This window comes from Melanostigma gelatinosum (genome assembly GCF_949748355.1).
Source record: "Melanostigma gelatinosum genome assembly, chromosome: 8".
NCBI lineage: Eukaryota > Metazoa > Chordata > Actinopteri > Perciformes > Zoarcidae > Melanostigma > Melanostigma gelatinosum.
The window spans coordinates 11,567,515-11,591,378 of NC_136641.1; the positions used below are offsets into that span (position 1 = coordinate 11,567,515).

At 40.7% G+C, this 23,864-nt stretch overlaps 1 protein-coding gene across 1 annotated transcript; it reads right to left on the reverse strand.

Moving 5' to 3' along the window:
- Positions 1 to 71: 71 nt before the first annotated feature.
- On the reverse strand, positions 72 to 15,449 carry tp73 (tumor protein p73). The gene is made up of 11 exons (XM_079273620.1): positions 15,215 to 15,449; positions 7,059 to 7,245; positions 6,720 to 6,835; positions 6,029 to 6,138; positions 5,621 to 5,763; positions 5,338 to 5,426; positions 5,024 to 5,151; positions 4,543 to 4,697; positions 4,218 to 4,350; positions 2,724 to 2,817; positions 72 to 2,350 (listed from the first exon to the last, which is right to left on the reverse strand). The coding sequence occupies exons 1-11, from the start codon at positions 15,434 to 15,436 to the stop codon at positions 1,949 to 1,951; spliced, it is 1,779 nt and encodes a 592-aa protein (XP_079129746.1). The 5' UTR covers positions 15,437 to 15,449; the 3' UTR covers positions 72 to 1,948.
- Between the last annotated feature and the right edge of the window lie 8,415 nt (positions 15,450 to 23,864).

Sequence of the window (23,864 nt, forward strand, 5' to 3'; positions counted from 1 at the left end):
AGAGTTTACAAAGTGCTTTGACTGAGAAAGTGAAGCAAAAGCAGGATAAAATATGACAACAGAAAGCCAAACAGTGAGGACAAACTAAACAAGACAAAACTGAGGTGACTTGTAAACATAGATAAAACAGTAGAATCGATAAAACAATTAAAAAACATACTAATACAATGATGGACTATGAACGAACATAGCGTGTAACTATTCCACTCGAGTAATGTAATGTAAATAAATGATGCATGTCATGTTAAATGCTGCCTAGATTTAGTCTTTACCCTTGACAACTAATTATGTTCATTCAAATACAACTCCTTTTTGACTTTGATGAAGAGACACATTGAAGGAAGGCAAATATTTTAATAGCCATGATTTTGAGAAAATAAAACACCAAAACTTGACAACCTCAGAAACCACTGGACATTGATGAACAGCAATAGTTATATAGGTACATGTCTTAATGATCGCTACAAAACTGATAACAAAAAAATCACCAGGAATATCAAAACAAGCACTATTTCTATTTACATTGTTGTAATTCATAATACTGATCATAAGCACAAATAATCCTCAATTATTTTTTACTTTTAAAGCATTAAAGTGCTCATTTTTGACCAGTTGGTGGATAGTGGGTGAAAGTATGTGTGTGAGCCTTTTTAAAGAAAATGGATGTCAGGTGCAACCGTACAAATTATCATCATGGTACAAAGTCAAGTAGTTACTTCCAACACATTTGACACTATTATAAATGGACTTTATGGCAATCAAGAAATAAAACTGGAATGTTGCTATTAAATATCCACAAACAAGTGCCATGAAGATACATACTAGGTTCACAACTAGCTATAATCGATATATGAGGACCTTGCCCTGCAAGGTTTTTCAAAATACACAAAGGACACAAATGCTACAGTCTTGTCTAGTGTCTTGGTAAACAGGGATGTTATTGTTCATTTATTAATCAACATTCCGATTAAATCCCTGCTTTTAAGATATAATACTGTTTTTGATAGTTTGTCTCAAGTGTTTTGCAATGTGTTTCTGTACAAGAACAACAGTATTTCCTATGACTTCATAAAAAAAGTAATGGATGCAATGTCCAACTTCTGATATTACACGTTGACTGTGATTTCCATTTGTTTTCATGAATACACACGATTAATACCAAAGCCCATTTAACAATTAAATGATAAGGGCGTACTTAACTAAAGGTCATTACATTATCATAGCCATTACAAATAAGCATTACTATGTGTTTCCATAGCTGAGTTTGTACACAATTTTCCATTCAGTTCTTTACATTGGCTTCAAACAGGAGATACACTATTTTGAATTGAAATACCCCTTTGCAACCACATCTAGTCTAAAACATTTACAAGATACAGTATATACATTTGTACAGTGAAGGAAAACAGAAATAACAATAAATAAATCAGCTGAGAATTAATTTGGTGTATTCAAACACAGAAATTCTAACTAGAACATTTTGAATTAGTGATTCATCTACTGTGACATTCGTGCAATTGTGAAATTGCTACATTTTATGTTCACTATGAATGTACTGGAGGCCAGTAAAAAACTGATGTGCAGCTAATCAACATTCCGTTTTCCAGGAAAAAAGCAACAACATTTATCAACATGCACTTGTCAGAGTCCCAAAAAGTATAGTCCAGACCATATGTGTTTAGCATTGCCCTGATGATGCTATTACCACAGTGTCCTCAAGTGTCATCTCATGTTCAAACTTCTGAGTGGAACAACTGTTCAAGCACAGAAAAGTGCATTCACACTGAAATGTTTGATGATCAAAATGGAACTTGATTCTCTGCAATATCACTGACTGAAATATGCCAGCAATACCTACAAGCACAATTAAAGACCCTATCCACATGCGTTTACTTTGTAAATAGGCTAATGCTGGCAACAACATTGGCTCCAAAGATTCTCCTCAGGCTCAATGAACATCACTTTCCATGAACTCCTCCTTGATGGAGTGCCTACTACGCGACAGCTTGCAGTCAGGCATGTCGAAACCAAAGTCAGCCCAATCATCAGTAGCTGCTGCCATCCCTGACGTCCCAACGACACCTGGCCTGTTGGGGATGGTGATGGTGTGGCGGACACGAAAGTGCACAGCCTCCATGACGCGCTGACGTTGGAGTTCCCCGCTGGCAGCCCCAATGGCCGCCATGGCAGATGCAGTCATGTTGCTGCTGGAGCGAAGGAGCTGCTGGCCATGATAGTCATGGTGATGAGTGGAGGCAGGCAGTTGGAGGGGAGCGACTTGTTTCATGTCCTGCAGACCTCGCCAGATGACAAGGCGGTACTGCTCCGGTATCTTCAGTGCACCTAAATCCTGGTGACAGCACAAAGTTAAACATTGGAGGAATGTAAGACTGTAGGAGTAAACTATGAACAAAGAAGGACAAGGATGAGTGCATGTGCATCCTCATTTGTTTGCTTATAGACACAAAAAATATTGATCTATATCACTAGTGGACAAAAACTCTAAAGGGTACCTTTAGTTAGACGAGGTAAATTATTTCCATCCTCAAGTGATTTTCAAAAGCCCCTCTCTCGTATTATTTTACAGTAACTGTTTCAAGTTCGCTATTGTTTGTTCTTTCCTCTACTGTTTCTTTTTCTGCTTTTCTCTGTTTTCTATGAAGCTCTGGACACAAAAAGTTATTTTCACTGTGAGATTGTGAGTGCAGGAAGAGAGTGGTTACCTCCACGGAGAGAGTCTGAAGATGGTAGACAGACTGGAGGCCTTGGGAGGTGAAGTACTCAATGAAGTTCTGACAGCCCAGACTGGTTAGAAAACTGTAAGGGGAGAAAAGCAGGGCTGCTTAGACTGCCATTAGACCACAGCTACAAAGCTAAAATCAACTTCATGAACACTGATGAAAGTTAAATAAAGAGTAGAATAAAGACCATACTAACTTGATAATTACAGTCAGCATTTAATTTTCAACAGAATTGATTATAAAAGCACCTCATTCTGTTATGTTATGTCGTTATCTACTGAAATTATTATTAGTTTAGTTCAAAACTGAGTGAAAGAATTAGCCTGAAGTGTGCTGAAACCATACAGCCTGATAGATGCAGTGGAAGTAAACTCATGAACATGCATTTATATGAATGATTCATAAGGCCACTCTTGCTTTGATGAAGAACCTTTATTATAAATACATGAAATGTTAACGTTTTGGCAACATACAGTGTAAATGAAAAAGAAGCTAACTGTACAATTTAACTGTACAATAAACATAACAATCTAGAAACCAAAAAGGTGGACAAAGTCTGCTGTATCAAAAAAGTTGAAATTGCAAAAGCAAAGTCTAAGTATTAAAACAACTGCACTGACACATTATCTTAGAAAAAATATGAAAAAACTTTAAAATGAAACAGAACTTAAACATCGGAAGTTTCTTTTGAAGAAAATTCGCTGTAGTGCATTGCAAGGTGGGCTGTATACACAGTGACAGTGTGAATGATTTTAGATCTAAGTGTATGACACACAGTTTTGGGCTTTTGGGTGACATAACAAACCCTCTGGCAGCCATAGTGGAGGTCTACAACTCTTGAGCAGCTTGGCTGTATGAGCAGAGTAAATAGACATGATTAACATGTTTTTGAATGGGAGCTGAGCAAGCTTAGGCAAGAACACCATTTGTTTTGCAAATTACTTTTCGTCAGCTAACAAAGACAAGACAGACATTTTTAGACATATCTCGTACTGCTGGTGGCAGGACAGTTGTTATATCAAAGTAGGCAAAGTTTGGAAACAAAAATACCAATACACACTTTTCACTTTTACTTAAAACATTACCAAATTACCCTTCTCCCATAACACAACCTTTCAAGGTAATGCCTTTATTTATTTACCCCCCAATTATATAGAGAGATTATTTCCATGCAGCCAATTCCTCAATGGACCTTCATTATGGCACCATATGCCCGATATGTGATGTAATGGCAAGCCTCTACAAAGCAGCCATAATCAAATCAAACTGACTGCATAACACAGTTCAATCTAGACACATGTTGCTGCAAATTAGGAACTTTTCCAAAAACCAGTTTGATCAAATTTTTACGAACATGGTCTGACAAACGAGCTGTTTTTGGTATCAACATTTGAATTTAACCCAACAAGTGCATCTGATTGTCTGCTGGCCCTTTACAGGAGGATAAAGAAGGAGTGTCATTGGAGGGTGAGGTACCTGACGAGGCTGGGGTCAGGGTTATACGGAGGGGGCGGGCTGCAGTGGGAGGCAGACACTATAGTCTGACTGCTGTGTCCACCATTCATATCACCATTTCCCTGCATGTGGTGGCTGTTGAGCATGTTTGAACCTGTGAGAAAGGGAGGGGTGATCAATGAAATAATGAGCGGCAGAATAGCACAAAGAACTGAACTATAATGGCATAAACAGGCTCTGTTTGCATTGGTATTTTCTGTTCAGAAAACCTTACAACAAATTGGTTTGAAAAATGTGCTTTGTGAGTACATCCGATTTGATTTGAATCACATATATAGATACTCACCCATATGCGGTATGGAGGTGGGGGCAGTGTGATGCTGCTGGTGCTGCTGCCCCACCAGCTGGTTGACAGAGGGCGATTTGTTGAGGCCTCCGTGGGCATTCTGTTTGTTCATGTTGGACAGTGGAGAGTAAGGGGAGGGGGATGCTATATGGCTCCTAGAGAAAACAGGAGAATGTGACTGAGGTTAGAGGAATGCGTGTCTGTGTGTTCGTGAGTAAAACAGTCAGTTTGATGAATTCAACAAGACTCTAAATGTCCAGTTTTTGTGAGGTTTATTCTATTACATCCTTCTCTTTATTTTAACCAGACTTCAGCTAAAAAAAACAATCAAGAAATTTGAGTTTTTTTACATGCCTTTTTTGTTTGTGTTCATGTGTTTGGGTCAATTAAATCTTTTCAGCCACCTTTATGTACAGTATGTGTGCATGTTTACCAGTAGCCGTCTGTGTGCTTGTGCATAGTTAGTGTTGGATTGACTCACGGTCTCTGCAGAAGTTGCTGCTGTGTTTGTTGCCTGTAGGAGTCCACCAGTGGCTGCGGCACCAGCTCCACCAGCTCCAAACTGTCTTTAATCTTCATCAGCAGCTCAAAGTTGTCCCGACCACGAACCTACACACAAACACAACACATCCAATAAGGCAGTCCTTAAAAAAAAATGTTTCCACATACGAATATGAATGATTTTGACAATTTAAAGGTCTAAAATCTCATATATCAAGTCTAAATCATCTGTGTCTGAATTACACTGTTAACACTACTGTCATGCCAAATGATAAGTGTGTGAAAGGCTCTTACAGGAATATAGTAAATCTCTTCTTCTCCATGCCGCCTCTTCCTCATGTTAATATTTGGACTGGGAATATTTGGAGGACTCTGTTTGAAGTCTGCAGACGACAGAATCAGAATTATGATTGAACAGGTTTCTGACACATTTCAAAAAATCTTATTCAGATTGAGGACCAAGATATCTTGGTTGATTGTTGAATGTACACCAACAGCCAGAGAGCAACATCTAAGTAAAGTCACCATTTAAATTTGTAGTTAAGATGAACGTGTTATTCAATTGTATTCAACTCACTGCGCTTGTTGGCGCTGCCATTTTTGGCCACACTTTCATGCAGGGCCTGTTGTTCCCTGAAGTGGTCCTCATCTGCTTTGCGGTCTCGGCCAGGACACGCACATATCCGGCCTTCAAACGACCGTCTGCCCAACACTTGACCACTGCAGAGATAATCGGGGATAGGAAATATACTCAAATAACGTTTGTTAAGAAAAGGCAGGTTCTCTAACAAGGCCAAGTATCTTTTTACTTTTCAGTTTTACTGTAGCCTGGTGGATCAATGCACTGAATAAAAAATCCAACTACCCAGCGTAAGAAAGAATCAAAAGAAAGCACATGACAAAGAGCTGAGAATTGCTCGTTTGATTAAAAAGAGAGACATGGGTTGAACTGGCTGCATGTATGAATTGTGACTTGTGGACTTACTCTCTGGTTTCCAAAGTGATGATGATGAGGATGGGTCTTCTGTTCATGCCGCCCACACAGCTGCTGTTGCACATGAAGTTATACAGGAAGGTGGTAAACTCAGTCCCCACCTGAAACACAAAATAGAGAATAATTGGCTGTTTTGAAGTGTTGTTGGTTTAATGACACTTTGTTCAAACAGTTTCTATCAGTGTGCGCATCTGTTCACTAGCAAATATCCCCTTTTACAGATAGATTTTACAGTAAATATGCTAATGCAGCACTAGAGGGCAGTGTTGCTGCACACTTTGATGTGAGGCGAGACGCTCATACTCTGCATTAACCTCCCCAGGTGCAATCACAGTCATGATGATTTCTCACTCTTGCACTTGTATGGACATGCTCGGCATCTTTATTTATAGATGTGCTTCTTACGAAGTACCTCGGAGAAATTGACTGTTTCTTTGAGCTTGACCGATCCATTGTGTGTCTTTTAAAACACTTGGGCTGAATGTGCAACATAATAGGGATATCTTTCAGATATTGAGATGGATGAAAATCAACTAGGATTCACCTCATGGGTATACTTCATGAAAAGAGGAAATATCTCAAATATTTTGTACATTCGCCCATAATTTGTGGTATTTGAGGTCATGAGTCCCGTCCCTAAGCTTGCAATGCATCGTGTGTCTCTAGCTGATGAACCACCAACCTGTGGAGCCTCATACGGCAAGAAGACACTCTGCCGTCCAGTGACAGGATCATCCATGTACTGAGAGAGGTTATTCCCCTCTACTCGGATCAGGTGACTGGCCGGGGCTGCTTGACCTTTGACAAGAATGATGAAAGAACAGGTAAGGACACAGTTGGTTGATCGAAGTCAAAGCATCACACATAACAGATGGTCTTGGTTATTAAATGTCATGTCATTCACTTCGTCGCCCTTATTTTTTCAACCAACAACAACAAAATAGTTTGGGGATAATGTTGTCGACATATAATGTCCAGGTACAGTAAGTTATGGTCAAAGGACCAGGATGGTTCTTCATACCATCGTTGAAGTCTCGTCCTAGTTCGTGGTTGGGGCAGCGTTTGACCACTTCTGTGACGTGCTCCGCCTTCTTGTAGACAGGCATGGCTCTGATGATGCTGCCATGAGGAGGAGAGGAGGACAGCTTGATTTGGATTGGACAGGTCTTGGCAATCTGACAGTAGAGCTTCTTCAGCAAGGGAGAGTACTGGGTGGGGAAATAACACACACACAGGACCGGAGAGGCTCAAGTCAGTGGTCTGGGTTGTTATCACTAGCAGTCAGTTGCATGGGAGTGTGAACTAAAGCTTTGTCCAACAAAATGCAAAATCACAGTTATGTCTAAATTTGCATTCCCAACTGCAAGAAATTTTACTTTCTCTTTTAATTTTAAATTCCAATTTACTCTTTAGGACATGAAGATACATAAAGAATCAAGTTATCAAGGAAATAGCGAGTAATGCCTTCTTATTTACATTTTTTCAAAACAGCCTACTGCAAATTAAACTTAAAGACACGCAAACTGAGTGTTTGGTCTTCTTATGAAAATGCTCTCACATAGTAGCTATAAATAAACTAAGGAGGGAAAAAAGGAGGGAAGGGACATCTTAGCAAAAACAATGTGTCTGGAGGTTGTTTAAAATTAAAATTACATTTGATTTAAGCCATTACCTTATTATCAATGAGCATGACAGCCAAAAAAGCATTGAAATGAAAACGTGGACAAATAAATAGCTAGTTGATAATACGATGATAAATCTGTGGGTTGTGACCAGGGCACTATAATTATCACATCAAATTATGACTAAGGAACACATTTTGCGTTTGGGGAAAGAGAGAGCATGAAAGGAAGAAGAAAGGGAAAATACACGACTGTTAAACAGTCAGCAGTACATTTTTCGTCTGCGTAGTAAAAGTAATTACTGTGTTATTAGAATGAACAACTAATTATTATCCAGCAGACTGGGTTTGTTAGTCGTAATGTGAGAGGCTACAGCTGGCGGAGGAGAAGTGGAAGTTCAAAAGGACAAAAAGGAAAAAATAGTTGTGTCTGAGAATGTGTACAAGCTGAAAGAAAACCTTAATTAAACATTTACCACTGGTACTCAGTCAGTTACAGTAACGTTCAATGAAAATATTCTGATCTGTGCTAAAGCCAAATCTTCAGTGATTCCTCAGTTTACAAGCATTTACACACGCATGCATACATGCACGTATGTGCGTAAATACCAGTCAACATCCAAAGACACCGGGACAAGGGATGGAGAAGCCTTAACATGCCCCAACACAATCACAAAATCTCAAAAATCTTCCCTGTGGAAATCAAACTGAGACCTTCAAGGAAAAAACTGAGAAGCCAGTTGTCCTGCATGGACTTGCTGCAGTGGACCCGAATACAAATGTAACAGCGCACCATATGGCAGAAATACAATACATATCAAGATGTATACAACATTTGAACGGCATTTTGCCACGTGATATTTCAATCAATGAATAAAATGTATTCATAATGCACATTTAAAACCAACCCATGTTGACCAAGTCTTGTATAGACCAGAGCAGGTAGCTATCACAGCTATCACACAAAATAGATCGAAAAAGTAGAGAAAAAACAAAAACACGAAGAGAGTCGATGGCCCTACTCAAACTGAACCATTACATGATCTGCATCTTAAACCTCAGCGTAACCAGAATCCCATTTCAAGCATAATCTTTCCATTTTTTATCTGGTAAATTAGATTATATTATCCTGGGTTTAGTGAGGTTTTTATGCAAGACAAATGTGAGTTTGATAGATGAGTTGGAGTTAAACCCTGAACCATATTAACCAGATCTGTTAGCCAAGTATCATCCATCAATAATCAAGGATTTTTAGAAAATGCAAAACATATTCACTTGGAAGCATTTACATCCACCTTCCACCAACTTTACCTTTCCACAAAAAAAATATTTTACGATATATATATATATATATATATATATATATATGTATACATATATATATATATAAATATATAATAAATTGAATGCCTGCATTAGAAAGGAGTTTGACAGAAATAGGCCTTCAGGAGGCAGTGAGGGTATTTCCAGTCCCCAAAAGTTCTGCTAACCCCGAGGCATATTCATGCTTTCCCCTATGTTTCTTTCTACACCTTACTGCTATACTTTGAATATCCAGTTAAGAGTTTTTTTTATTTTGGAAAAGATCAGGTAAATTCTTCAAATTGAAATGTAATAACTTCCTTAAATTTCCCATCGATGATCCGGACTCTGGTTTGACTCCCAGACACCAGACAGCCTCCAGCCCAATGACGGCTGGGAAGGAGTCATTCCAACAACAACTGCTTGGATTCCTCGCTGTGACACAGTCACTAAGCCCCTTAAAACCACACACACACACACACACACACGCACGCACACACACACACACACACACACACACACACACACACACACACACACACACACACACACACACACACACACACACACACACACACACACACACACACACACACACACACACACCCCTATGAGCCCTCCCTTGAGGGAAATGGAAATACCTGTGCACACCATTACCTTTTCCCACCGAGCTTTCCTTGACAAGTCTCAACAGCCTGTCCATACCATGAATAAATAATTTCTCTGAGATGCAACAGCCAGGCAGACTTCTGTATTTAGAGACAACGGGACTTTTCCTGCAGTAACAAATCAAATGTCCAAAACTGATGACCAATGGTTTGCTTTCCAGCATGATCACAGCAAAACGAATAGTAACTCCTTCAGTGTTTGAAAAGCGGAACATAGGAATGAGTCATTCATATCCAGTCATGGTGGTTTAATGCACTTGTGTAGGGAAATGCAGGCAGCCCACTACTGTTTTAGTATCTATAGTACCCTACATCACCAATGCAATGCTTTTTAGCAACTGACTCACAAACGTCAGATGTCGGAACATGTAAAAACAACAAAGAGCGTTTCAAAAATGTTGTTCATTGTTCATATTGAAGTACATTAACGGTCCTGAGAGCTAATTACAGTCATGTGGTAATTTACTAAGAGGCCAAAACGTGTTTTTCTGTCGGTGTTTTGAAGTAGAAACTAAATCAAATATTAAATTAAATATTAAAGACAAGACCGTGTCCCGTGTTACACAAAAAAGGACCATTGCAAAGTTTGGTTCTTTATTCACACAAAGAAGATGAGAAGAAGATCATCTTCTGATAAGTTGCGGGACGATTGGGGATCTGGGTTTGGTGGTATTGTTTTTGGACATCGCAGAGTGCATGAAAAAGTTATAAATTACTTTTTCTGTTTTCAGTCTACCGGGGTACAGATGCCATGGGAGACGTCTCAACTTGTCCTCCACACAGACTTGTGTGCACATGCAGCGACTTGGCAGAGGCATTCACACACAAATGCGAGTTCAGCTTTGTGTGTCATTGTTCGAAGTGTAGTGCAGCATAAATGAAATCAAAGTATCTGGTGTATGTTCTGGTACAGATAAAAGATGCTGAATGATGGATGAACTGGGCTCTGTATCAGGACATAGAGAAGGATGAAGGGATGGAAAGGAAGTACAAAAAGGTGGAGAAAGAACAAACACGATCAAAGGCTAAAGATATCATTTGCTTTGTCAATCACCTGGAAAAAATGGTCAAGGTGAGTTAGAAGAGGAAATTAAGAAAGAGAAGAGGAAAAGATTGGATCACTTGAAGATGTAAATGGTCAAAGATTTTAGGAAAGTCTTTAATATTGCCTGAATCTGCACCATAAACCTTGGTAAATGGCCTAACTTTCCATCAATTTTCAATGGAATCTGTTGACAATTTTAAGAGATATCATATTAACTGTAACAAACAGGCTATGTCTTGTAAAAACAAGCTTTGCAAAGAACCACTATGGATTCTGCCTCTGAGCTTTATGGACTGCCAACCTTCTCGTAAAGATGGTGATATGTTCACGTTAACATAATTAGCATGCTGGATTTCTTTCTTATCTGGAGGTCATTTGGGAGTTTTTGTATTAATAAAATGTAATTTAAGCTATACACATGTATCAGCAGCTCATCTATACATTTGATCAAATGTGCTGGAAACATATATAAATCCATCCCAAAATGTTATGATGTGATCATGACTTTACACTGTATAATTCTGTTACTAACTATACAATCGTCCATTTTTATTGCAATCCCACCCATCCACCCACCCATCCATGCCTCTACGCAGTGGTGGACCAGTGGAGGCAGGTCCTGACAGGCTCCTGGAGACAGGGTGATAATTGCCAGACCGTCATCCATATACACAAGCAACAACTTGCCCACCGCAAATTCGCTGAACTCTCCCAATATTGAATATGTTGAAACACATACACAGGCACACAGAGCTGACGTACATTATGCATGCTGTACATATCAGCGCAGCCTAAGCTAGATCGCTATGCAGCCTGTAATCATATTGGATCAAAATCAATTTAGAAAATTGAAGATCTCCACCACTTTCTTTGAGGTCATGGTAACTGCTGTTAAAGTTACGGTTTATCTCCATAAGACTTTCAAGGGAAATAAGAAAAGATGTGATGAGTAAAGATCTAACCCTGAAATAATTGGGAATCTTCCTGGAAGCTTTCCTTTTTGTGTTCATATTGACTGCTAATCACCACTCTGAAGGATGCGTGAACGAACACTGGCACAGTCCATGGAAATTGTAAAAGTCGACCAGACAGGATGTCAAACACACACAGCAGAACAGACCAAATAATGAACATTATTGATGGCATCCAGACCAGAACATATCCATTGACCAATGTTGATACTGGACAACGTACACTGTTGAACAGGAATTCATTTAGTCAAGATATCAATCAGGAAGGCCGCTTTCTTTTTAGCACTTATTCTGCTGGGTGACTATAAGAAATCACTTGCATTTGCAGTACAAATTGATCTGAATGACACAAACTTGTATAACTATGAACAACTTAATATATTTACTTATGTGTTGTCATTGATAATACACATTTGAGTACCGTGTGTAAATAATCTTCCGTATTGAGTGTGTTTTCCCAGATCCGATGCTCAGCAGGAAGGCCAATGGTGATGTGGCCGCAGATGATGCATTGGGAAAGAAAGGGAAGGATGCATTTTGCAGGGCGTGTTGGGACCTGTGTCCTAACGGATAGAGGCTATTAGCTGGGAAGAGCAGCTTCTGACAAGCCGCCTTGTAGTGCATGCTTGAGCCCGCACCCACTGCGTCACACCCCCTCCCACTCGTGACACATACTGTACGTGCGCACACACACACACATACTCATAAGCTGAAGTCTGAGTGTACGGAAAGAGGTCTTATTATTTGACAAGGCTGAGGTGTTAGATCTAATTTCCAGCCACAGTGATGCTTGCCTGCATCCATGCCAAGGAATCATCTTCAAGAGAGCGGCAGAGTTTCAGAGCTATTATCACTAATGCACAGTGTCTTGACGAGACAGGAGGGGGACTGGAGGATTACCAGACTAGCTTAACATGGACTTGAATGGAGTTACTATATGCGGAAACATTATGGCAGAAGAGAAAACAATGGATTGTAATCTCCAAAATCACTGCATGCCACTTGTTCTTAGTGGGAGGGGTGGGGATGAGGGCCGGCAAAGTAACTGATTGTAGTCAATATGCCCCTATGGCATTCGGCATTCCCCACTGCCTGAGGCCACAAGACATCAGCTCGACACCCAGAGACTGTTAACTCCTTAAATCAAACAAGGTGACTCAGTCTGGACCACATAGCCATTCTTTTGTTTCAATCATGTTCAAACCTGGGCCTTGCAATGAGTTTTGCATAAATACACACACACACACACACATCCTCCTGCACCTCTGGTCTATTTTTTGGGAAATCCCCTCCCTGTAGTAGAGGCGTATTCATTCTGAGAGGCTTGACCGTAATCTCTTTTCTCGACTCGCTGACATGATGTGAGCCTCAAACCTGGCCTGGCAAACCTTTAAGTGCACTTAGTTTTCTTGGTTTGTTTTTTCTGTGAAACATGAAAAAACTCCTTCATGCTTTCATTTTCATTTGGAACTTTTTAAAGGAAACGTACTGTAGATGCTGCAGATACATACATGTTGTGTGCGATATATCTATCTATCTATCTGTAAGGCGAACAATAGTATCATATATCTTACAGGATCACACATGATCATACTGCTGTATTTCACACATGAAAAATGTTGTCGTTCCATACTGTATAATAACACTTAAATACATCTTCTGATACTTTGCCAATATTATAGTCAGGCATGCAAGATAAAAGACAAAGCCTGACAGTAAACTCCATAAAAGCTATGAAAAAGCTTTCTCTCTCATTCTAATCCCTCCTGTTTAATCGTAGTAGAGCAATCTGAATAATCACAGGTTTCTTCAAAATCCTTTTTTCTGTTGCGTCATCATCTGTATCTTAAGTCGTGTGCCAGTCAAAAACTCCTTTGTCTCCCTTCCCCCCGTAACAAAAAACTGCTACGACTTGAATTGTTCAGGCACGTGAATTGGAATAATTAAACTATGATCCATGCACACCAAAGTCGATAAGAGGAGTTTATTTTGTTACAAAGGGGTAGATGGGACTGCAGGGTGATTATAGAAAAAGAATATCTATTGGCAGTCACCCTTTAATCAAGTTATTCGGACTATTCCAAACTGTAGACTGTAAGAGAAAGAAAGTACAAGGCAGGTGAATTTGAAGGACAGAATTGTAAGGGCCATGTTGAACCAAATAGGTTGAAACAGGTGCATTTCAGGATTTTATTAAATTGCAGTGATTTCTCAGGTAAAACAAGCTCATCATTTTTGTCCATGTTTTCCTTGGTTTCTGTTGATGTAGTTTGGCTCTGAGAAAGACCTGAGTCAGAGACTTGAAGTGAGGGAAAGGAGATGATGGAGAAGACAGGACGAAACTTTAGGCGCCAGAGGTGACAGCCATGAGTGTGTGTTAAGACCAGAGGAAGAAAGAGACAGAGAAAGAAAAGCAGCGGGTCAAAGACCACCACTCTAATGTCCAGAAGGGGATCTTCTTACATCACTGAGGGCTCAGTAAAGGAGCCCACCATGCATGGTTACTTCCAGCAAACACAGCCGCGGAGGAGCCCCTCAGTCAATCTCTCTCACACACACACACACACCTACACCCACACACACACACACACTTCCAGTGAGGGATGTGCAGATTGTCTCTTGGTTCTCTTGTTTCAGGGAGGTCAACTGTGTGACAGTCAGAGGTGACACCTTTCCAGCGGGAGAATTCTCATCAGTTCATGACAAATTACAAAGCTCCCATTTCACCTGTCTCTCACCACCATCCCGTCACAAGACCGTTGTGTGGTTTGGTCACGTCTTGCCCTACTTTCAGCTGTTTTGGTTTGTCCTTGTACCCAATAAAATGGTAAAATACATCCTTTCAGTAGTGTAAAACTACTACTGCCACTACCACTGCTACCGTGTATTGGTGGCAAACACAGTATACCAGTAAAAACAATAATTTTCTTACATTTCTTTTCGTACTACATGGAAATGCATCATATTGTCTCTGTTTCAAAACTAAGGATAATATTCTTTTCAACAAGCCCTCTCAGTACGAAGCATGTCCCAAAGGTTCAAATCAAATACCGGATGTTGACTTTCAGTAACTCATACAACCACAGTACCATTCATGGTTTAAGACAAACATTCTGACATACTATAACAAGCTTTTTCCAAATATGTGTGTTATTACCGCATTAATCTCATAGAGTATGGCAATAAGTGACACAACAATTCCTAACTTGTATTACACACATTGTACATAAACTAATTTTCTTTTTAAATACAGTGCTAGAATTGTCTAACAAGACAAACACACACAGGGCAAAAAACTTTCTGGACCTCGTACCAACCTTTCCCCATTCGATTTGACTCGGAGAGGTGAGTAGAGGACACGATGAATCACTCAATGGTGCACAACTTTCTCTTGCATGCGACAAGCCTGCACATGTGCTAGCTTGAGTGAGTGTGAAATCATGTCTGTGTGCTGGGTTATGTATGTGCACAACAGTCACTCAGTAAGACAGAGACCAAGAAAAAGACGGAGAAGGACACAGACACACAGACACACACATACGCCAAAGCCAAGAAAGTGTGTGTACTCACGGTCCATGTTGCAGATTTGGCGGTGCTAGACTGCTGGAAGGACACCTGGAAGGTGTGCAGTCCGGGGTAGTCGGTGTTGGAGGGGATGGTCGGGGCAGGTGACAGGCCCTCAAAGGTTGAGTTGGGTTGGGAGTAGGGTGAAGGGGTGGGCACGGTCGACGAGGAGGCGTTCTCCGAGCTGTAGGGGCTGGCGGACGTCGCACGGCTCCCCAGGCTCTCCATGCTGCTGCTCAGCAAGTTGTATTGGGACTGGGGAGAAAAGAAGAGGGCAGAGAATGAGGGAAGCGAAGAGGGAAGGAGGGAGGGAGGAGAGAGGGAGGGTACAGGTAGAGGTGTGGGACAGACAACCGCTTGGAGGCTTACAAGAGGTCGGATTACAACAAGTTACAGGTAGTGTGACGCTGCATGTGTGTTGTCTAGGTGTCAGTGATAAACGCTGGGCCCTTTTTGTGCGATTTATAAATGAAAAAGACTTACGAAAAACGAGGGTATGACACAAACATGACTTTGTGTGCGTGTGTATGATTGAGTGTAAGTGAGTGCCAGTTGCAGTGAGTTCCCCACAGTAGCCTCCTTGGGGCTATTTGAGACAAGTTGTAAAACACATGCATAATCTGCCTAATTGCCTGCCATCCCCCTCTTTTCCTCTCCACTGTGTTTGAGAAGAGGGAAGAATCGTTGCACTGAAGTGTGTGTGGTGACACACTTGTCAAAATGAATGCACTCTGTGAGTGTGGACAGAAAACTGCTTTGTGGGTGCTGTAGTTCGTTTTTTGGATCACCCAGGTTCATGAGTTGATTCCCTGTCACACAACTGGAACAGAAACACTGCAAAGTCGTACTGTGAGTCCTCCTGTCCACGTTCTTATCAACATCAGACAATTTATTTATGAAACAACAAACTATTATCCGACCAATTTAACATCACACATTCAACAAGACAATCCGACCTACACATAATAATATGAAAACATAAACTATCTATATTGTGGATTTAAAAAAAATATCCACCGATTTATTCCTGCTGTTTGAACTGTATACATATACGTGTGTCAAATAACTGACACCGATGCTCAAACTGAAATAGCAACACATACGCACACAATTACCCTGTGAGCAGAAGAAAAAACAAAACATTTTTTACCTTCTTTTTCACGTAGTACATCTTCTCGTGCTCTCGTCTCATTTGTCAACTCTTCAGTCAGAAACGTCCAAACAGATCAAAGCAAAGAGAGTGCAGGACTATAGCCTAACCAGAGAGTTCAAGTGAGGTGTGCATCAGTGCAACACCCAACACACTCATGCACACACAGACACACGAACAGCCAGGACAGGGAGAAAGGTGAGGACTGGTGTAGAGAGAGAGAAACAATAGACTGAGACGAAAAGGGAGAGAAGGAGAGAGGGAAAGACGGATGGGAACCCAAAAACTGGTACAACGTTCTAATTATGGCAAGCCCGGACATAGACGGCAATGCCGGGGCACATGTACACACATGCTCCAAAACACCTTGTGAAGCCCTGCACTAAGTAAACACTGTCTGGTCTGACAGAGAGTGGGAGAGAGAGAGACAAGAAGGAAAACACATGAAAGAACAAGAGTTCAAGGGTCAGACCCACCCAGTATTGTATATCAATATAGCATTCAGTCAGCAGTCAAGGCTGAACTTTTTTTTTAAAACAGCAGGTCAGGACGCTTTGAAGGAAATCATTGTTCCTGAATGGAAATTATCTGAATAAAAGGTTTATTTTAATTGTATACTCTATGGATGTTTAGGGTTCAAAATGAGGAGTTTTGACATGTTTGGTCATAGTCCACATCTAAAATGAAACCAAGCAATTGCAGAATATAATTTATAGGGCTGTCCTTGACCAAAGAAGTTCTTCGTCAACTAACACTCAACTTATCGATCAGTTAATTTACTCAAAAGATCTGTAAAACTGAGTTCCTCCACAAAGAATCACACAAAAGCAACACTTTAAATTTGGTGTTCATATGTTTTGTTGGAAATTAGTCACTCCGCCTGGAAAAAGTATAGAAAACGACGAATCGACCAAAGAAATCTTCGTTGACTAAAACCAAAATAACCAACTTTGACAAATCAACTAAGAAGGGCCAGCCTTTATTATTGAACAAAATAAACAACGCTTTTGGGGAAATTCAATGATTGATGTTCAATTTGTATGCAAAAAATGCCACCAATTGAAAAACATTTGATTTGCTCAAACTTTATCAAAGACGACAAATGAAATGTCCTCTGCAGCTCAAAGGAAAGTAATATGATAACTTATCGCCTGAGGACATCAATAACCTCCTTGACCTGTTGGTCACTTTGTTGTCCAAAACAACAACAAACTCTCTAGCACCTGGAGAAGACGAAGTACAACGGATAACGCGAGTATGCCGGCTGAAAGCATGATAGCACTGCTATCTCCCCCCCCCCCCCCCCCCCCCCGATTGCACACCTCACGTTCATTTAGACTGGATATGGGAATTATTATTTTCACCTATGCCATACTTTATATAAGTTATAAATCCCCAACCGTAAGCAATATACAGCATCACTTAATTTCTGCTCTGCTTTGTGTTTTTAACATCAGACACTGGCAAAAAACACAGACACAACTGAGACACAGTTACACAAGGATATGTAAACTGAGCCTCATGCCATGGTTCATCAGATGAAAGCAAAGGGACAGGTCAATGGCCTGGACTTAATGCAAACTATCTGTCGGTTAAATGAGGATGAGTGGGTGTTTGGATCTGTACATTGACTCTAACTCAGGTGCACACAGCACAACACATCATACATGAGACAGCTGCGTTCAAAACAACTAAAGCTTATTTTGATTGGATTAATACTCATTCACTTTCACTGTTTTTTATATGTGACAATTCATTGCTTTCTTTATCATATATGAGGGTTTTTAGAGTGTTGATTTGGATTGAAGAAGAATTTTGAAGATACATGGTATCTTTCTATTTACTGATATTTTGCTGACAAAACAATCAGTTTATCAATTGATAAATAATGTCAAATTAATTGACAATGAAATATACTGTTAGTGGCCCCCTAAATCAAGTGTGTCTTATGTCTGGCAGTGGAAAATAGGCCCTGAAATATCTGAGATACAAATATGTTCAGCCTCATGAAAAATATGAAAATGAGTATGTAGGCTGATGTGCCCTGATGGGTGTTTTCTCTCGAAAGGTGTATAAAAGAGCCATTATGTCCGCCCTTTAATATCTGACTGACTTCCTTTGAAATCTCCATCAACACGTGTTGTCAAAGGGGCTTTGCGGCCACAAGGTAAACCCAGGTGTATGCGTCGACAACACAAAAACACTTGACACACATGCAAAGGTGCACACACGCTGTCACACAAACATGTGCACTCGCAGGTGTGCTTGGTCTTAATACCTGAACTCGATCCGTAACAAGTTGAAACAGAGCTAAAACCTCCGCCGCCAGTGTGTGAGTTAGTGTGTGTGCGTGTGGGTTGACTGTGTGTGTGTGTGTGTGTGTGTGTGTGTGTGTGTGTAAGCTTCCCATCCCAACGGCATCTGATGTCCCCTATGGGCAGCCATCCTGGTAGCTGCCACTCAAAGCCAAGCTTTAAAGGCAACAAATATTTAGAAACATAGATAAGCTGCCACAACAACCCTTACTTGTCAAGGTGAATGAAACATTATGGGCTGAGAATAAGGAGAGTGTCACCCTGCTAATGGCCTCTGTTTACAGCTACTCAATAAACAGTTAACAACACAGACTCACACGCTGTCGTATGGCCCTGTTGACATAAGGAAACAACATGACCAAAATTGACAAGCTAGGCTTCATGAAGTGACATGGCATCATTTGAAAACTGCAGCTCGTCTCAACCACGCCAGCTATGTTAAGGTGAGGATGAGAGAAGGTAAAATGTGTAAAACGGTTGCCCCCTGTTGGGAATATTCGGCAAAGTGTAGGAACGGGATATGCCATTCTCAAGAAGTCCACATTCATGCAAACCTATAAATATAAATATTAAAATCAATATATATGTTCATCTGTTTGATTACTAGCAATTTGGAAACAATGACCCTGAAGCAAAGTAATACTAGAACTTCTACACTCCGTAACTCAAACCATCTTCACCACCAGCAAGACACCATCTCCAAACATAAAAAAATAATGCTGAATATGCAAGAACATAAACAATTTACTCTTGTCCACTTACCACGCCACACAGCATCTTAAGGCTCCTGAAAGATAAGACAAGGTTTTCCTAGGATCTCTCTGTGACCCGGCTCTCATAGGTCGTACAGTCTGCTGTGGTCAAGTGTGACTGTAAGAGTCGAGCTCCCTGCGGCCAGCTGACCACTCTGTGAAGTGGGGCATGATGGAAGATACAGGGGATGTCCTGCCTCTCTTCTCCTCCACTTGTTTCACTTTACTGACTGGGCCATCTCAACTTGCCTTGCATAGGTGTCTAACAACAAATCCTCGCTCCGCCCCCTTATTTCTGACATGACTATTCATTAAACGGCCAGGCAGGCCCAGGCTTGCCCGCTTCAAGATTACATCGACCAATATCCCAGATCAGAAGGGGAAGGAAAGGCGTGTTGAGGAGAGACTTCTGATTTCATGTTGGTAAGAGACGGACAGAGTGAACAAATGCACAAGATGTGTTAACAGTGTGAACAGTGTGATCCTGCAAAAACGTGAGCCCTTTTATTATGTTCTCAGAGATTTGCTCTTAAATTCCTTTTGAGAAAAGTCATGGTGGTCAAGCTGAAATCTGGGCTGGACATACAACGTTAGCATACATTCTCTGGGTATTAAGTTTCCTTCCAGAAACAAAAATATGCAGGTACATACACCTGCGAACATATTTGCACGTAGAACGCACAGACACGCCCCGGCCAACAGATGGCTCTACATTGGAGCAGCAAGGGGTCCTGGCTAGGGGTTTAATTAGCCCTCCCCAAACACACACACACACACACACACACACACACACACACACACACACACACACACACACACACACACACACACACACACACCACAGCCCCAACAGTCTGCTCAGCAGGGAGGGAGAGAGAGGGAAAAGGCTGCAGAGAAGAGGGAAACTACATTGGAGGGAATCTCCTCAGCACTGGAGGGAAAAAATTAGACAATACAAAACAACAGCAAAATGGGAAAAGAAAAGATCTTTGAAAGAGTGCGCTTGTGTGTGTGTGTGTGTGTGTGTGTGTGTGTGTGTGTGTGTGTGTGTGTGTGCTCACAAAGAAATCATGAGATCGGACACAGAGCAGGAAAACACCTGCAGCTCACAGAAATAAACTACAGCTTCTCAACAGCAAAGGATTGACAAAGATACAAAATGGACTGCAATGGGAGCTTCCTACCATCACGTTGTCGTTCATGTCCCTCATTTGGTAAACGTCCATAGAGACCTCTGCAGCACTGCGGTGGCTCCCCGGGGTGCTGGTGGAAGGCACTGGGCGCTCACCTGGCTGGCTGCCTGGAGGGAGCTCATAGTAGGTGCTGTCTGGCTCCCTGAGAACACATGACACCATGGATGTTGACGAATTAGCGTAGCACTAGTGTGTCACATGACAAGGTGTGCAAATAAACAGAACTTGATAACTTGTTTAAGTTATAGTTTTAATGGAAGTCAAATAAAATGTTGGGTAAAGTTAATCCTTGATCGTTTTTGTTGTTTCAAAAAAAAAGTATGAATATTTTTGAATTTTATTACAGGGAAAATTGTTGGATTTATTTTATATATTTACAAAAGAAAAGAGTAACCTTGACATCAGATTTTCACTAGACGTTCTATAATATTTAGTAATCGTAATATATATTCCGAAAATATTGTTAAAGAGTAAAACAACTGCGATATTTACTTTTATTGAAAAATGTTATCCTCATAAAATGCAGTTTGAAATCTCCCAGAAGGTTCAGTGCAACATTGAGAAAGAATTGGAAGCAACTTAGTTGGACAATTTAAATATTTACAGAAAAGCACAGAATGAACATGTGGCTGAACATGTCGATATTTGTTTGTCTCTGATTCTGTGCTCACCAAAACCTCTAATAAATATCTTGTTTTGTATTCTTAAAAAGGACATCCCTTTCCTAAATCATATGAACAGAACACACTATGGAGTATTATTACATTTGGAATAATCCTAGTTTATTGATTAGATAATTTAGTTGATGACAGAATCACATGTGTTTGTTGATCTTTGCCTGATGCATTTCACATTTTTAATAAAACCATTCGGTAATTTGGAAAATATGTTCATTAAAACAATCATCAGCAGGTGTTGTTGACACTCACAGGGAGCTCCACAGGTGCTCAAAGGTGCCTCCTTCTTCAGTGACAGTGGACTGGGACATCTTAGAGGGCGGGTAGTCTGGTGAGGGACAGATGACTCTGCAGAGCACACACACATCAAATTATTTCGAATACAAATTAAAAAAAAAAGGAAGAATGATTCAAATTGTTGGAAACAAACTACCAGATAATCATATTATCAGTGTTCAAAAGGGAGAATAAGCAATTTGAAACACACACAACACACTCATCCAGGTGTGAGCACACCAATGTAGTCCCAGTGAGGTGGCGCATGGTGTCAGGGGGCTTGGGCGTGTTCAGACCTGCCCGCCTCATCACTCATTCTGCAAAGTCTGAGCATCACCTCCGCCTCTGTCTCAAAATAACACAGCCTGCACTGCAATCTTTAAATGTGTTCAGCCATAATGGAGCTATCGAAGCAAAAAGAAAGTGGAGCTACAGCGGATTGCATTATCCTCTGGTTGTCTACACACTTTGCAGAATACTCGCTTCTCATTAATGACAGAAAAGTGTCTTACTTTGACAGCGCAGTTGGATAAAGACATTATTGTGACAGTTTAGAAATGGACCTGCAAAGGGACACCCGGGCCTCTGCGATGGTTTGAGTAAAAATACTTCGAGTTATCAAATAAATCCGTGTTTGTCACCACAAATACAAAATCAATTGCTCTGCAGGCCTACCGTTTAAAACGGATACAGTGGGGTTTCCATATCACCAGTTTGATGTGTCAGAGATGACATAGGCTACAACACAAAATCCTGTCGGGCATATTTGTTCTACCAATGTTTACTATATCCACAGTTGCGCACCAGAGCAGCGTCATATCTCCTTAGTAACCCCTCGACTGCACAAGAAAAAGTGTGGCAAAGGTGCATGGCTTTAAAAATGTAAGCTGCAGCTTAGTCATGCAAAACCTTCCTCTGGAATCAATGCAGGAGGCTATGTGTTACATTTTCTCTGAATTTGTTTTCAGTTTAATTACTTTCATTTGTACAGCAACTTTATCTCTCCAATCAGAGATATTTACCCTTCAGTATGGAGGCCTTTACTGAATCGATTGAAGATATGCAGCTCAGTCAACATCTAAAGTGATGTCATGATTATTGATCAAAAGTTGTGTTGTTCTTCATGCTGATCATGTGGCCATTTGCCCAACCACACGTTTAGGCTCGTCTAATACAGTTTGGATTCATGCCACATAATCAAATTGGCGTGACATAAAAAACAGCACAGGCATGATAAAGAGGCCTGCGACGTGCACGCGCACAGTCACTCAAGTAATGTGGTGACCGCGGAGCGCAGCAGCAGCTGTGACTGCCGGTTCCCGCGGTTCCCGAGGTGCCTGCCGCCTCAGAAACAACCAGGTCCCATTCCTAGTTCGTCCCTCAGTGCCGCCTCGTCAGATCCCAGACGCTCGTGTGTTTGCACAAGGGATCTGACAAAGCTGCAGGGCGAGCAGAGGGAATGAAACGGGTTGGCCTCAGAGCTCCGCTCCACACTTGGAGCATCTTAATTGGGATCCACCGGACCACAGACGATTTTTCACTTAGCCTTCTCCTTTCACCATGACCAAAATTATGATTTATTACTTATGATCAACACAATTCAGACATTGCTTTTTAGAACGTTTGGTTTGTCCTTTTCTTATGGATGAGACAGACAGATAGACAGATAGATAGATAGATAGATAGATAGATAGATAGATAGATAGATAGATAGATAGATAGATAGATAGATAGATAGATAGATAGATAGATAGATAGATAGATAGATAGATAGATAGATAGATAGATAGATAGATAGATAGATAGATAGATATTGATAAGCGTTGAAAAAGTTGATTTGATGACATGCATTGAAAATAAATATGTAGGCTATTTGTCTTTTAATTATAAATTGCCTTCAGCTATTTTAAAAGGTTATTCTAAAAAAGTACGGCCTCTGCTGGTTCTGTGCCTAAATGTCTTTTCAAGTTTGACAATGACAACTGATATTCACCTGTCTCTACTTTGAGTCTCCCCTCCCGGGTTACGGCACCCATGACAACACACACACACACACACAACACACACACTGCCTTCCCGAGGGCTTTTATGCAAGAAAATACACTGTCCCAACTGAGAGGAAATTAATTTAAAATTGTTTTAGATTCGCTCCTCCACAGCCCCAAGTGAGAGTCATATCCCATATGAGGAATCAAAGGACGAATATCGTTGATTGGGTGTCGCTCGTAATCTAAAGATTTTTATTGAAATAGGTCCTAACTCAGCATCTTTTTAAAATGTATTTTTACTAAAA

Coding starts and splice junctions, on each gene's coding strand:
- tp73 (XM_079273620.1), bottom strand. CDS start 15,436: ATGGAGAGCCTGGGGAGCCGTGCGACGTCCGCCAGCCCCTACAGCTCG. Junction 7,246..15,214: donor CCAAATCTGCAACATGGACC/GTGAGTACACAC, acceptor TTCCCCACCCAG/TACTCTCCCTTGCTGAAGAA. Junction 4,351..4,542: donor CACCTCCATACCGCATATGG/GTGAGTATCTAT, acceptor CCTTTCTCACAG/GTTCAAACATGCTCAACAGC.